Raw genomic sequence first — 16,807 nt, 5'->3', positions numbered from 1 at the left:
TGCTTTTGGCCCTCGTGTCATTTCACATACACCATTTTATCTCTCGTATGGCTCGGGCAGGTTTTTTTTGTTGGCTGCGACTGTAACAATTGTCCTGTAAAGGTGACGTGTTGGTACCCCAATGACCAATAATATTTCCCAAAGATATTTTGACTGACCTGTGTAAAAACGGCACACACACTCGAGCTGACCATGCCCACATCTGGAAGAAAAAAAAGCTTCAAGACAAAGTAACCTGATTTTTGCTGTATAGGTCCAGGAATGGATGGTGCAGAGAGTAACATTAATTTGGCAGATATGTAACATGAGGATTAACTTCACTGAAAATCGCTCCTGCAATCTCTTGGTTTGCTTCCACAACATCTCATTACTGCCAAAATGTTTTTACCTGCGACTTCATTTTTTATCAACGGTCAAGTATGACGCCCTCCGCGATTCTCTTATAAACTTAAAGTAATAGCAACAACAACAATTAAATAACAATTAACAGTTTTGCCATTCGTACACAACAATCGCCATGTAGTTCCTATCAGATTTGACATCGCTCCATTTCGCGAAGGTTTTCACGGTTGTTGCTGCACAGCTCTCCCCGATTCGTGTTCGGGTTATGCGACGTGACGTCCGACGTTCATTCCGCTCCACAACTTGAAGATCCCAAGCACGCGGAACGAAACGTTGGACATCGTGCCGCACAAACGCGCCGTACGACTTGGTAAACACGTCGGGGGGGAGGGGGGCGAGCCAAAGCACCAGTTGCTTTCATGCGGCTGTCAAGAACGACTGCCGCTGGTACAAGTGCAACACACCCCCGCCTCCAGCAGACGCAAAACCATCTCCGTCGCACGTGGTGACATCACAAGACGACCTCTGCATTTACGGTGCAGCGGCCCGCGTGGAATCATTTTGGACGGCGGGATCGTTTTGCGGAGCGATCAGTCGCGCTTGTGCGCGGCTTTTCGCGCCGAGCCACTCCGCATGCGCGCGACGTTGACGGCCGTCAGCAGGAAGTTGATGGCGTACGTGGAGACGCAAATGATGCAGAAGTCATGCAGCACGCCGAAGAGGATGAAGGCGAGGTAAAAGCTTCCGGCCACCGACACCAGTGAGGTCCCCAGCAGCACGAGGTTGCCCGCACGGCTCGGATGTGAGATGCCTGCAACGCGGAAAAACGAACTTAGGTGAAGTTCGCCAGGTGTTGGATCGTTTAGGATAACAAGAGGGGTCTGGAGGAAAATGTTAATTTTTTTAGGCAGGGAATGATTCACTCCTCTTGCGATGTCATAACATGTTGTAATTTTGGGTCACGATTCGATTGCGAATCGTTTCTATATCACTGGTGAATGTAGCACCTACAGTGGCTGCAGGATTGATAAAAACCTATCACATACGGCATGTCACAAAAACAGAGCTTAATATCAGCCAAGTTTCTAAGGGTCAGTAACCAGTATCCCTGCCTGTGGCTTACTATTCACATGCCAGCAACCTGGAAAACAGCGATAAATTATGCCTTAAAAATACTGAATTCAACCACGCAATGTTATCAATCTATCCATCATTCCATGACTGTTAATCAGAGTGGCAGGAACAGTTTGCAGACCACAGCTTTTTTGGGAGGTCCTGATGGAGATATCTGACCATTTTGTATTTTTGAATGGGAGTAAATGGGGAATACCCAAATAAAACCCACACAAAAGTGGAACACATTCGGAATCATCAAGTTCAACGTTTTATTAATGTGACTGATTGATCATCACTTCACATCACCAGACTGCACAGTCAAAGTGTGTGCTCCACCTAGCAATGCGTCAGTGCGCGTTGGTGGTGCAGAGCCAGTGGTTGCAATTCCACATCATCATGGGCAGGGCCATTCTATGGAAAAGAAAACTAAAATATCCAAAAATGTTGTACTTATTTTATCATCACCAGTGGGACGATAGAATGTGCTAACCCCCAACCAGAATTTTAACTCGTGAACTTTTTAGTGGAACGACTGAGCTACAACGCGCAAACGTGGCAGTGTGGAATGTTGCGAGCAAACACAAGTTGGAACGGCTAAGAGTCCATTTCAGATTATCTACAATGTGAACTCTCAATTTCAATGACACAGCATGGTTTGGAATGGGCCTCTGCAGATAACGAAATGCCACCCCCCCCCACAATCCAATACCTCCCACCCCCCCTTCCACCTCTCCATATTCACAGCTTATCACCTGTGCCCTCAGTGCAGTTGCGCTGCCTGCACCCTTGATAGCTACGCCACCATCTGAAAGTTGTGCCCTAACCACGGCTTCAGTTCAGCTGAGTGGCCACCAGGTCAACAGCCCCGTAAAATATTTCTGCACCAAGCACACCACATCCAGTATACCTATTGCAATGCCCGTGGCTATAATTCACATGCCACCTATGCTTAAGTCTACGAGCAATACGAACAAAAATATATATTCGGTGTGAAATTAATTCATGGAGAACAGCCGTTTAGTTGTTGCTTGTTGTTGCACACACCCAGCAGGACTTGCAGGGAGTAGAAGATGACCCCGAAGACACTGTTGGGCTGGTTGAGCAGGCTGCTCTGTCCGAACAGCGGAGCCACAAGACCGAATCCACGTCCCCACCTTGACAAGCACATACAAGATGGAGCGATCAAACAACAGCATTACTACTTGCCACGTGCCACCTACTCCTGTCTACCAGTTACCCGGACAATATTTTTTTTACAACCGACACCCCTGGCTTGTGGCTACCAGTCACAGATGATGACACCACCCCTATGGATGAAGACATGGACGCAGTCGGCTTGGGCCCAGAGGACAGGGGGGCGGGCAATGATAGTGCTGTCCCAGTTGGAGTAATAATTGCCCGGGACCATGGGTGATACCAGGAGATTAATTGACGGATGGATGCACATTCACCACCTCAAACCGACGATGCAAATAATCGACCACTCATCCAATACTGTCACGGTGTAATAGTTAGGTTGAACATGCAATCCAGGGGTCGTTAGTTTAATTCGATCTCCCGGTACGGCAAGGGCATGCTCCCTTTATCAAGTTTAATTTAACAACCCCCCAGCCGGTATCGTTGAGCGCTCTCCAGTTGTGTCGACAGACAGATCGCTTGTGACGGGTTAAATTGTGGGAGCTGCATTCCCCCCACCTCTTCAAAGACGTCTGGCCCAATTCGGAAAAGTTAAGATCACAACATTAGACTTCCTTTGCTAGTACCAAAATATAATAGGGTTTTTCCACTTTTTTCTGGCAACAAAACTGAAACCTTTTAACAAGGATTCATGTCTGCATTAACCACAATACTTGCAGTCAAAATGCAAACAAAAACACTATGATAATATATGTATTGTCCTTGAAACTGATTGGTCCACACCAAGGGACGACTTTCTTTTGAGCCTCGACCCAATTGGTGCTCGACCAGAGGACGTCAAAAGGCGTACAGCTCAAAGACAATGCACTATCAACGTAATGAGGGCTGTTTGTGTTTGCATTTTGACTGCAAGTATTGTAGCTAATGCAGACATGAATCTTTGTAAAAAGGTTTCCGTTTTGTTTCCAGAAAAAAGAGGGAAAACGCCTATTATTAAGACCACAAACATCGTCTCTAGAGCTCCCTCTGGTGGTGGTGGACCTGCCGGCAGCAATGGCACGCACGGGACCTGTAAACTCTCTACCCCCTTAACTCATCGTCGCAATAAGTTATCAAGCGGTGTAAGAGATAATAGCTAAACGCGTTTCTTGAATTGAGGGAGAAAACAAGTTCTGCAAACTTGGGAGAGAAGAGATGAATGGAAGGGAATTTCAAAAGTGGTGGAGTTGCGAGCGAAGAAGCAGAAATTAGAAGTGGTGACCTGCAGTTGTGGCCAGTGAAGCGAGTCGGTGTGCTGTTGGGACCTGGTGTATGGTGAGTGAGTGAATCAAGCAGAGCGGTGTGCTGTTGGGACCTGGTGTATGGTGGGTGGGTGAGTTAGTGAGTGAATCAAGCAGAGCGGTGGTTTCGCAGTTAGCGCGCTCCGCTACGAACCCCGCCACCCAAGTTCGATTCCCGCTCACGGCTAAACGCCAGTGACGATTACACTATGTAACACTATGTAACACGAGTTTTGTTCCTGGGTAGTGTTATTTTATAATTGCTTATGCCTAAAAAAAAAGTATAGAAAATGGCTCTTATTCCCCACAAACTTTGCTTTTGTGACCAGGACTTTATGTGAATGAAATACACAAATGCACACCACGTTTCTCATTGACAATAGGCACATTTAAAAATATCACTGTCCTGGTCACAAAAGCAAAGTTTGTGGGGAATAATAGCCATTTCCTGTACTTTTGAGGCATAAGCAATTACAAAATAACACTTACTACCCAGGAACAAAAAAAAATGTTTTGTTACACAGTGTTATCTTAACCGGCCCTGAGCCTCCCCCAGGTCGACTCAGCCTCAAACGAGTACCTGGTGCAGTGTGTAAACATCGCCACCGGGGAGACAAAGGCGGTCGGGCGTGGTGCCACCCACCCCCCCCCCCTCTTGTGTACCGTGCCGGCGGCCTTTATAGGTGCCCTCTGACACTTTGCCCCAAAAATCTCAGGTATATATGGGAGAGGGGGGAGATATTTTTCTGTGTATTTCAGTGAATGAGTGGGTCAGTGTCGTTGTGACCTGCAGTGTTGGTGGTGGTGGTTGGCGTTGTGGATGAGACGACACAGACAATCTTGGCGCTGGTGCTGCATATGCCAAGGGTGGCACAGTCGGGTTTTTTTACAATCGGGTTTATTTGTCTTTTTATATTAAACCCGATCATCTGAGATTGGGAGAAATCCGGTTTAATTGGCTCTAATTGCAGAACCGCACTTCTCAACGATGGGCTTCATCCATGCCAAGCCAAGGAACTCACTGGCGCCCACGATTGTGGAGAAGCTCGTGTTCATCACGACCAACCTGCCCGCCGCATTCTACGACTACCCCGTGCCCGACGGCCCCGAGTACGATAGCAGCACCGACGAGGAAGCAGCCTAAGCCTTGGATCAGAGTTTCGTATTCATTAAACCAGGTTTTAATTCCACAAAATCGGGTTTAATTGTATTAAAGAAAAAAACCGATGCCTGCCGCTGGAAAAATCAGGTTTTTTTTCCACCCATGGCATATGCACACGTGCTTTGAGGTTCTTGTTTGTTTACCATATGGTGTAGTAAGCACGTGTGCAGCAGCCGTGGTAGTAGTAGCGATTGCAGAGCAAGAGGGAAGCGATGAGCGTTAGCGATGGTGCTGGCTTCACATCGAAAGTGATCACCTTAGTCGCAAAAAAAACTATACGAATGAAACTAAACACATTTTAGTTTTCATTTACCAGGTAATGGTCCACTGACCTGGCTATCACAAATGATAGCTCGAGCAAGAAGGCTTATCGGCAGGTTATAAATGTGGAGGGAAAAACCGAGAGGACCTGGAGAAAAGCCACGCGACCAGGGGGAGAGAGAGAGACATGCAAACTCAAAATCTACAGCGGCAGGTATTCAGGGTCGGGCTCGAACCCACGACCTCCTGCATACCATGCCAGGTAGTCAACATCTCATAGCCACCGTGATGATGAGAGAGACACGCAAACTCCAAATATACAGCGGCAGGCATTGTCAGGGTCGGGCTCGAAACCACGACCTCCTGTATACCAGGCGAGGTAGTTAACATCTCACAGCCACAGTGATGATGAGAGAGACACGCAGACTCCAAATATACAGCAGCAGGCATTGTCAGGGTCGGGCTCGAAACCACGACCTCCTGCATACCAGGCGAGGTAGTCAACATCTCATAGCCACCATGATGATGATGAAAGAGAGACACGCAAACTCCAAATATACAGCAGCAGGTGTCAGGGTCGAGCTGGAAACCACGACCTCCTGCACACCGGGCGAGGTAGTCAACATCTCCTAGCCACCGTGATGTTGATGATGAGAGAGAGAGAGACACGAAAACTCCAAATATAAAGCAGCAGGCATTGTCAGGGTCGGGCTGGAAACCACGACCACCTGCATCCCAGGCGAGGTAGTCAACATCTCATAGCCACCGCGTGCGCCCAATAAACGACGGATGACAAAAAAAACCCAATAATCGATCCCCACATAATCGAACGCTAACAAAACAACAATAAAAACAAATGTAATTCCGTAGTAACCTGGAGGAGAAGACCTTTGAGCAGCTGACGCTGTCGCTGAAGTCGCACCACGCCGCGTAGGCCGAGTCGCGCTCCTTGGCCGCCTCCACGTGGAGCGCGAGTAGCGACAGCGCCACCCCCAGCGCGCATAGCGCAAGGCGGACACGCAGCTCCCAGACACCACCAGAGCCACCACTACTACCACCACCAGAGCCACCACCACCACCACGGGGTGGTGGGGGGCGAGACGAGGACGGGCGAGGAGAAGACATTTGGTGGTGGGTGGTGGTTGGTGTGTGGTGGTGGGTGGTGGTGGTGGGTGTTGGGTGGGTGGTGGTGTTTGGTAGGTGGGTGGTGGGTGTTGGTGGGTGGTGTTTGGTAGGTGGGTGGTGGTGGGTGGTTGTGGTGGATTGTAGTTGTGTGGTAGGTGGTGGGTGGTAGTTGATGGGTGGTGGTAGTTGATGGGTGGTGGTGGTTGGTAGTTGGGTGGTGGTTGGTAGTTGGGTGGTGGTTGGTTGTGGTGTGTGGTAGTTGGTTGGTAGGTGGTGGTTAGGAGTGGTGGTAGTTGATGGGTGGTGGTGATTGGCAAGTGGTGGTGGTTGGGTGCTATGGGGTTGTGGATCACCGCGGTTGATGATCTGGTGTCGAGTGAACCCACCCGGAGGAGCCCGGCGTGCCTGTGAGTCGGTGTTGACGGGTGGCAGGGGGGTGATGTGTGTGCGTGTGTGTGGGGGGTGTGTGTCTGGTCTGTGTCTGTGTGAAGTCGTCTCGGCCACGTTGGGTAGGGGCGGATAACGCAGATTAACTCGCCGTGGGATGGCAGAAAAATAACAATTATGTTTACTCATCCAGAGATACAAATATGAGGCCCCGTGTAATGAAAAAAACAGGAAATAAGCAGAAACAGGGTACAAAGTCAAAACTTAGTGGGGGGGGGGGGGTAAAGGCCAGTTTTAAAGCGTCCTTAACGGAGAATATAAGTAACAAAATTAATCAGATGACAGTACCCTTCCCTCCACGTCTAAAATATTAAAAAGTATTGTACAGTCTTGTTTTCGATACAGTTTTTGTTTTTCGGCGCAGCGTTTTCAGCACTGTTTTTTCAATATTTTCAATACAGTCTAAATATTGTTTGCGGTACATTAGTATAAGTACAGTATTAGTATTGTTATTAGTACAATATTTGTATTGTTATTGGTACAGTATGAGTATTGTTATATAAGTACAGTATGAGTATTGTTATAAGTACAGTATGAGTATTATAAGTACAGTATGCGTATTGTTATATAAGTACAGTATTAGTATTGTTATATAAGTACAGTATTAGTATTGTTCTAAGTACAGTATGAGTATTGTTATAAGTACAGTATGAGTATTGTTATAAGTACAGTATGCGTATTGGTGCTGTTTCTCAGTGCTGGTAGTGGACTGGGAGTCCCCTTACTAAGATGGCCGCCACTCGGCGTCATGACGTCATTGGCGGCAGACGAGTGGGGGGGGTGCCGGGGGTCCACGTGGCTCGAGCAGAGCGGCTACCGTCAGGAAGTAGTAGTCGTGGGAGTGGACGGTGAGTGGGGGGGTGGACGGTGAGTGGTGGGGAGGGGGACGGTGATTGGTCGGGGGGGTAGACGGTGAGTGGTGAGGGGGGTGAGTGGTGGGGGGGGGACGGTGAGTGGTGGGGGGGGACGGTGAGTGGTGGGGGGGGGTGAGTGGTGGGGGGGTGAGTGGTGGGGGGGTGAGTGGTGGGGGGGTGAGTGGTGGGGGGGGACGGTGAGTGGTGGGGAGGGGGACGGTGATTGGTCGGGGGGGTAGACGGTGAGTGGTGAGGGGGGTGAGTGGTGGGGGGGGGACGGTGAGTGGTGGGGGGGGACGGTGAGTGGTGGGGGGGGACGGTGAGTGGTGGGGGGGGACGGTGAGTGGTGGGGGGGGACGGTGAGTGGTGGGGGGGGGTGAGTGGTGGGGGGGTGAGTGGTGGGGGGGTGAGTGGTGGGGGGGTGAGTGGTGGGGGGGTGAGTGGTGGGGGGGTGAGTGGTGGGGGGGGACGGTGAGTGGTGGGGGGGTGGGCGGGGTGGGCACGAGGGGGGTGGTAACGCAGACCAGGGTGGCTCGGGGTACGATGCAGCAGCAGGAGGAGGAGGCGGGGATGGACAGAGGGCGTCAGAGAAGAAAAGAGCAAAGAGGATTTTTGGCGGAAGCGACCGGAGACATTGAGATCGACAGTGGGGCATGGGGATAAGCGGATTGCGAGAGGAGAGGGGGAAAGGAGTCGGATTACGGGAGTGTGAGGACAGCGGAAAGGGGTTAAGAGGGGAATAACAAGTCAGGAGTGATCTCGGTACGAGGCAGAGTACGAGGATTGAAGACGGGATACATTGGAACAGGAGACTTTTGCGAATCTTGTGACTTGAAGTCTTCTTGAATTCTCTTCCCACAAGGGCAGCCCATTGGTCATGCCCCCTTTATTCCACATCTGATCTCAGTTGCACCCTCTTCACCTTGTTCCGGTACTGATATGTTTCCCAACGACAACTCTTAATTGCCAAATGAATTCAGTTTCTTCATCCCTTTGCGGTGGCTTCTCCCTTTTAGCTGAAGCGTTTCTGTCCGTGACAGCCATCGTTGGATGCAGATATGACATTTCATCAACCACGAACGAATTTCTGCCCAGCACAAAATCATGAGCGTCTTTATGGAGGATATAAAGTAACTTAGCAAGCAGACAATTCGTCTCCTTCCCATATCTGTCCAGCCATATAAAAAAAGATGCTTTGCGCATCGCATTATTTGAAATGAAGTTTCAAGTTTTTTTAAATTTCATTTATTAGGTATAGCTCTGTGAGCCATGCGGCTCTTGAGTCGGGTGCAACCGCAACTAACCAAATATGAACGGAGAACACCTTAAAGCGACGACGCGCAACAGAAACATCCTGGATAAACCAGCAAATCTTCCACAAAAAAACCGCTGTGTGCAAAATAGATCCAGAGGTTTGCTGGCGTTGAATCAACGCCACTGAAATGCACACCCAGAAGACAGCGTGCCTGATGGGATGTATAGCAAATGCTTGGAGGGACATAGAGATATGGGAAAAGACGCGTGTTAATTTTGCTCATGCTCACCCGATTACAAGACTGCTTTGATGGAATCTGCTTCCACTTGGCGGCGCTGTCGTCTCGCGTGATGTCATCACCGAGGCCGACTCGGCCTAAAGCGAGTGCAGTAGCTGGTGGGGCTCATCTGTTCCACCCGGAGGAGAGAACTAAATACTCTTAAGCGCATCATGGGACCTCCTCTAACACCGTTTGAGACGAGGCTCAAAAGAAAGCTGTTTCTGGTGTGGACCAATCAGTTTAAAATACAATGCAAAAATTATCAGAGTATGTTTTTTTTGTTTGCATTCTGACCACAAGTATTGTGGTTAATGCAGACATGATTCCTTGTAAAAGGTGTTTTTTGTTGCCTGAAAAAAGGGGAAAAAAACTATTCTCATCTTAAGCGCATGTTTCTCAATATGGGGGAGAACATGCAAACTCCAAATATACAGCAGGTGTCACATGGTCAGGATCGAACCCACGATGTCCTGTATACCAAATATACAGGCGTCAGGGTCAGGATCGAACCCACGACCTCCTGTATACCAAATATACAGGCACCAGGGTCAGGGTCGAACCCACGACCTCCTGTATGCCAAATATACAGGCATCAGGGTCGGGATCGAACTCGCGACCTCCTGTATGCCAAATATATAGGCGTCATGGTCGGGATCGAACTCACGACCTCCTGTATGCCAAATATACAGGCGTTAGAGTCAGGATCGAACACACAACCTGTATACCAAATATACAGGCGTCTGAGTCAGGATCGAACACACGACCTCCTGTATACCAAATATACAGGCGTTTGGGTCAGGATCGAACACACGACCTCCTGTATACCAAATATACAGGCGTTAGGGTCAGGATCGAACACACGACCTGTATACCAAATATACAGGCGTCAGGGTCAGGATCAAACCCACGACTTGTGTCTACTTGTCTCTCGAGTCGCCAGCTGTCCGGATTTAAATCCGGACGGTCGGGCAATTGGTTGCTGTGTTCAGGTGGCAACAGTTGATTGTACCGAGATCTTCCATTGTATTGAACACTATCACGACAGCGCACTGCATAGATATGATTGTAGACATAGGCTGACTTAGAAATATGTCCAGCTTTGGTCTACAGTGGAAAATGTGGCAACCCTAACAGTTTCCTCGTGCTAAACGTGTTAGCGTCTGTGCTGTACAATGTGTGATCACGTTTTTGTGTTTAACTTTTTAAAAAACATTTTTGCAATCGCCGGGTTTGATCCAAAATTGCACGGTTTTTTTTGTTAGCCGAGTAACTTTCCGCTTTCAAAACGGAATTGTTTCCGTGCATATCCCAACGCTGGTTTTGTCCATTGTGCAATAGTGTCCGGATTTTAACTGCCTTCGGATGGAATCTCTCACTTGTGGCTTATGAAAACTGAAATGTGCTACGAAGAAGGGCCCAATGGCGCGGTTGTGTGTGCGCATTGTGCAACGTGCTGAGATGCACTTTGCATAAACTACGCTTTTCGATGCAAAAAAACCCCCACTGATTATGAATAAGAAATAAAAGCCCACCCTTGTCTGCCTCTCAAAGTATCAGCCCCCACATTCGTCCCTCAGGAATAAACCCAATGCCCCAGCGTCTGGCTCTGGCTGAGACCACAATCTGAGGTGTAAAGTCCGAAGTTTCGTAGCCAAACGCGCACTCCGCCGCGAAGGCGAGGGCTTTGCCGACGACGCTAACGATGATTGCGACGCAGAAGGTGCCACGGTGACACCTGAGAGGAGCCGCCGGTGTCCGCACCCAAGCCACCTTTGAGCTCATCGTGAAATCCTAGCGTGCAGTCGCAGACGACCAGGTAAAGGTTGCACAAAAGGCTTCAGGTGCAGCCCTGAAATTGCTTGCTCACGCCACTTGCTGGTGTGGGGTGGGGTTGGTGGCCACCCCGCCTGCAGGGAGTTTCAGAGAGACCCTCTGGCGGGTCATTTCTCCTGTTCGACGTTGACCAGACGTCTTTGAAGAGGTGGAGAGGACCCACACTTGTTCTCCAAACCACACTGCGGTGAACCCATTTGAACTGCTGGGTGGACACAGGCGGGGACGGGGGGGGGGATTTTAAGTAACGAGCACATTTGTTTCAACTAAAACAAATTACTCGGTGATATCTCTGCACTGGCAATTGGACAGAAGCACTAATTCCAACAACCACAGACTCAACACGTTCGTCAATAACACCGTGGCGTTCAAAGCAAGCGTGTAATGGGCGACGTTTCGAGAGACGGCCCTTTTTCACAGCACGTGAACAGCACCATTGTTTTAACTGTTGCTCTGGGAGACCTGTGTATATCAAGTCCAGTGTGCTAATCGTAACGCCAGAGCAGCACGAATGGCTACTCAGTGGTGGTTAAACACTTCCACCCACCACTGGCCTTTCAGTAATCACTGTCCACACACAAATAATACAGTGAAGTAAATATAATCATCATCAGTCCACCTGTTTATCACTAAGAAGGCCTAAGGTCACCGCCGATAACAATTCCTAATAAGTGACTACAAAGCCTATATGGCCATTGAGAATTCCAAGGATGGCAAAGAAAAGAACAGATAGTGGCGTCCTTCAGGAGACTTGTGCCAAGACAGCTTTTTGGAAGGGATTAGCAAAAACAAAAACGTTTATTATGAATATCATGAAAAACAAATGAGTTGACAATAAGTCTCCTTCACATGCAATAAAAAATAAATAAGTGGGTTTATTTAAATCTCATCAGCCACAAGGCCTTCTGGGAGTGCATAATTTCAACAGCATTGGTTAAATACAAGCATGAATACAAGCGTTGGTCTCATCAGCAGATTCTGTGCAGGTGGGCTGCCAGATGTGTTTTGGCGAGGAGACCCTCTCTTCAATCTGGGTCCCAGTTGAACACAAACCGATATGATATCACAACACAAAATCCTCATTGTGGAGGATGTACGTAAAATACACATGGGGATTTTCACCTCCCCCGGTGCATGTGCACCTGACTTGGACGCTTCTCCGGTGTATCAACATCACCGATTATGAACGAAGGTTGTTGTCGAAGGTTAGACGAGGGGGGGGGGGCTGGTCGAGGTTGTCCAAATAAGACGTAAAACAACGATGACTGGTGGAACGTATATGTCCAGCCGAAGCGACGGATGTCGAACCGCGTGGAAGTGGCTGCAGAGCAATCTCCGATCCTCCCAAGATATTGGGACGGAGCCGCTGAACGAATTACCATCCGGTTAATATGTGCTACGTTTAAATCCACACAATTTAATACGAGGTCTCAAAATGTGCGTGTTATCCCGGCACCTCCCGATTAGCGCGGTTGGCTACGTACGGTGCGAAAGAAGTTCCCAAATGTAATAATGACCCCAATTCTGTAAATCTTATTATTTACCGAAATGGCCCTCATTCATGGGAGGAGCGTCCCATATCTGTTATGTAAAGGAAATACTCATTCCCAGTTAGCCTGTACCGTAATGAGCAAGTGTATTCTTAATATACCCGTGCTGGAAATGTAACAAGGTGTCTTTAAATAGTCAAACATGAATCCCAGCGTGTTTTTATATTTCAAGATCACATCGCTACTGGAAACGTTTTGCAAAAGGGCTCTAGCGATTGTCTGGTTATTCTGAACAGATAGGTTAAAGTTGTCTGAGCTTTAACCTATGCTATCAAATAAAAAAAATTCAACACATTGTGGCCTTAGAAAGAAACAAAAATATGATCGGTAACGTTTTGGGCAGTGGCCCTTCTGCATAGCACATTACACCAATTTTATCCTCTTCAAAATTAAGCTACGTTTATTTTTGTAACCATCAACTGCGTTTTTCTTGATTGTTTGGATTTTATATTTCTGATTGTGATTAGACTTGTTTGCATGGAAACTTTGCACTGTATTGCTTTGTGGCCTCGGGGGTCACTTGGAAAAAAATAGACTTTTGCTCTCAACTGGTTTTCACCTGGTTTAAATAAAGAATGTGTGCATGGGTGTTGCTGGAGATTTTTTTTCTGAAGAACAGTGGCCACTCTCGGCATCTGAGAGCCCCGTGGGGTTTGTAATGATCCATTTACAACCCAGTTATTGCACAAAGCATTCTAGGAAACCTTATCCCAACTTAACTGCACAGAATTGCGTTAATAATTAATTTTACACGGCTGATAGCCTTGTGGTCTCCAAGCCAGCTTGCATCAACACAAGTGTTTGATTCCTACCTCTGGACCGTCTCGTCACATTGGCGAGATGTTAACTACCTCGCCTGGTATACATGGAAGTCGTGGGTTCGATCCCGGCCCTGATGCTTGCTGTATATTTGGAGTTTGCATGTCTCTTTCTGTCTCTCCCCGTGGTGGCATGGATTTTTCTCCAGGCCCTCCGGTTTTTGCCTCCACATTTAGAAACATGCGATTAGAGCATTTGGTCGCTATACATTTCCACACGATAAGCCACTTCGTTGGGCGATTGTTCGTGGCCAGGTCGCTTCTGAAAAGAGCTATATAGCTCAGTGGCCTTTACCTGGTGGTAAAAAGTATATAGTTTATAGTTACATTTTATGTACCCCTCCACTCTGTCATAGACCTTTTGGCATCGCTCCTCAAGATTCCAGTAAACATGGAACGTTGGGCCAACGTTTCCCACCAAATGCCAAAGTTGGCCCAAAGTGGCATAGTTACTGGAATCAGGCCATTTTTTGTCATGGTCTGAAGCTTACACTGCAGTACAGTGGGCCTCCATTTAAGTTGAGCACAACGAATTCTGAGCACATAAACACTCACGGACGCACAGAATGGATGCAATCTTCATGTGGACATACGAGCACCACAGGTTTACGCATTCTCACACGCTGATCGCACTGGTATGCAGCATAGGGTGAATTGTTTTGAAGTTAAAACATGCTCTGTGGAAGGTATGTTCATGGTGCATGCACGTACGTAGAACTTGTTTCGCACCCTGCACGGCCAACCATGTTAATCGAAGGTGCTGGGGGAAGGACAACAAACTACATAAAGCAGCCCCAAAACTCTTCATATTTTTTGCACTTGCAATGTTAGCGCAGCGTGGTAAGTTTCATAGAAATCGTTTTTTAGGGGGTATGAAGATTTGGTGAAAGCATTAGATGCGTCTTTGCACCGATGGCAAAGTAAGGCATACTCCGCAATCGAGTACCGTATTTCATGTTCCCAGGAAGTGCATCTTTTCCTTCCATAATAAAGGTTTTTGGGTTAGATCGCGTGAAGTATAAATGTGTCGTAACACTCCACCACCCGACGCAGCCAGTAAGGGTTGTAACGTAAACAAAACGCAGCAATTAGTTATGACTTCAGCTCACCGGTGTGTTGTAGAGTAAAGCCACATGATTTACAATTTGAGTACGACGTTTCGCTGGTAATTACATCCAGCATCATCGGGCGATTTTCCAGAATATTCCTAGCTGTGTCGGGTGGTGGAGGGTTACAACACATTTATACTTACGCGATCTAACCCAAAAACCTTTATTATGAATATTGGTCACGAAAGCCTATGTAATAAACTTATCCCTCCTTATTGGCGCCCTGAAAATTGCGAGATTACCCAAAAAATTGCTACATAACTGGCATAGTCAACGTCTCATTGGCTTTTACCACGAGTTCCTCCTGATGTTGTGAAGTGACTCATGCAGCCAGCTATGGCTGCATAAGTTTGGTAGTACATGTTGTTTACGTCGTTTATTGTGAAAATTCGGCCACAGTTCCTATGATCACTGTGTCATTGCTTTTATGGCTTTATTTTGGTGATTTTCGAAAAGTTTTTTGGTTTGGCCATGTTTGTTGTAGTACAGAGTTAGACTGATAGCCTTAATCTAAGTTGTCTTGTGGTTGTTGTTGTTTGACTTGCATCCCACTGGGATTTTTGCACACTGTTGGTGTACGGTGCTTTTTCTGTAATATTTTGCTGTCTTTTCTTGGATTTTCTGTTTGCACATAGTCACTTTAAGATGTTTTCTTGTTAATTTTTTTGCTTGTTGCGGTTGCACCCGATTCAAGAGCCGAATGGCTCACAGGGCTACACCAAATAAATGAACTTGAACTTGAGTTGGCTCACAAACAGTACATATATTGATTCTGAAAAAAAAAATTGCGTATTTTGTTGAAAAGAGAAAAGCCATCGAATGGGTTGGCCGATCGTTCCTTCGTGATTTTAATCTTCCACTGACGGTTGTTCGATTTGAAGAACGTGCGCTTACGTCATTGTTTAATCAAATGTATAAAGTGTAGAAATAAAGCGGTAATGTACGTTGATAATATACAGAACTGCGTTGTATATTTATGAGAGGCGGTTAGAAGGTTGGAGACATGGATATTAAAAGTAAACAGGCATTTATTACATTACTGTATTTTCATACAGCTTCCCCTGACATCGGCATACATATGACGCGGTAATTTGTTTTTAGAAAATAAATCTGTGTAATAATCTACATTACATTACATATTTGCTTTTTTCGTGTGCTATGCAGCATTGGCAGGGGTGCATAACCAGAAATAATAAGACCGCCCTAAAAAGAAAAAAATGTTCGGCGATGTTGAGATGTGTTATGAAGGGTCATTGCTTGAAACGTCACCTATTTTTTTTATTTATAGAGCAGTCTTGTTGATGAATGTGTTGCTACATTACTTTGGAAATTAAATAGCCTGTGACACTATTCACAAGAGTGGGGCATCGTTCATCGATTGTCGCCGTCCAAAATTTGCCGCAGCATTTTTCATTTGAAAATTCCCCTCGACGAATGATTTGGAAGTCATTTACCGCACAGTAAGAGTTAAAATACTGAACCCTGCAAGCAAAAAAGCACCTCGGCGGATCAGTGTGTTGTAAATGCGTTTCGTGATTTAGGAAATTTGCGTCACGGAATCAATTTTCGCCAGATAATTAGGCCTCTCGCTTAGCTGCTGCTGTTATATCAGAGGGCCTCGTTTCGGTGAGATGTGTCAGCCTGTCCGTGTTAGCGTGTGTCCCCTCACACCATGAAATCATTCGAATAAACAAGCTCGGGCAGTGTGGGTTCCGTGGCTCGTATCCATCATTGCTTGGTCCATGTTCATGATCGCCACCTCGAGCTGCCAAACTTCTGATGTGAACCGTGACGACTGGCTCGGCATTAAATTCGCAAGTGTTTTCTGCACAAAACAACAACAACAAAAAACAAAATGAGACCCCCGGGGTTTCTTTGAGAGCTCGCCTCTTTTTTTGATGTCGACTTGGAAATTTCCACTCCCTGCCCACCTTTGCCCAAAAAACATGTTATTCACAGTGCGGGCGTACGCTGTTAGAATTTTAAAAAGCGACGGCTGCGTAACCGGAGAAGTCTCCGATGGCCTGCGGTGAATACAGCCTCCAAACTGTGGCAGAAGGGAATGCATTTTGTTCCACCAGCGGATTTTAGTGCAAAGAGTACACATCTGTAGCCTGGTGACTTTCTGGTAGGGTTGGTGGAACACAATGAGATGGAACCATCTCATTGTGGGTCCACCAACCCACAATGAGATGGAACCAGTGGATTAACAAAGTATTGTTCATCAGTATTATCTTA

General features: G+C 47.2%; 1 protein-coding gene across 1 annotated transcript; it reads right to left on the bottom strand.

Annotated features, from left to right (window-relative positions):
- Positions 1-87: 87 nt before the first annotated feature.
- LOC144933047 (uncharacterized) lies at positions 88-7,038 on the bottom strand. The gene is made up of 3 exons (XM_078857520.1): positions 6,173-7,038; positions 2,503-2,612; positions 88-1,153 (listed from the first exon to the last, which is right to left on the bottom strand). Exons 1-3 carry the CDS (start codon positions 6,997-6,999, stop codon positions 933-935), a joined length of 1,158 nt encoding a protein of 385 aa, XP_078713646.1. The 5' UTR covers positions 7,000-7,038; the 3' UTR covers positions 88-932.
- Positions 7,039-16,807: the final 9,769 nt, after the last annotated feature.

Source organism: Lampetra fluviatilis, chromosome 6 (assembly GCF_964198595.1).
Source record: "Lampetra fluviatilis chromosome 6, kcLamFluv1.1, whole genome shotgun sequence".
Classification (NCBI taxonomy): domain Eukaryota; kingdom Metazoa; phylum Chordata; class Hyperoartia; order Petromyzontiformes; family Petromyzontidae; genus Lampetra; species Lampetra fluviatilis.
Note: the sequence above shows the minus strand (reverse complement) of the source record. Positions and strands in the feature narration are given on the sequence as shown.

Bases quoted from the DNA above. Each gene is read 5' to 3' on its own strand.
- LOC144933047 (XM_078857520.1), bottom strand. From the start codon at position 6,999: ATGAGTAAACATAATTGTTATTTTTCTGCCATCCCACGGCGAGTTAAT. The intron at 2,613-6,172 runs GTTACTACGGAA...GTGCTTGTCAAG, and splicing joins TCAAAGGTCTTCTCCTCCAG to GTGGGGACGTGGATTCGGTC. The intron at 1,154-2,502 runs GTGTGTGCAACA...TCCGCGTTGCAG, and splicing joins CTCCCTGCAAGTCCTGCTGG to GCATCTCACATCCGAGCCGT.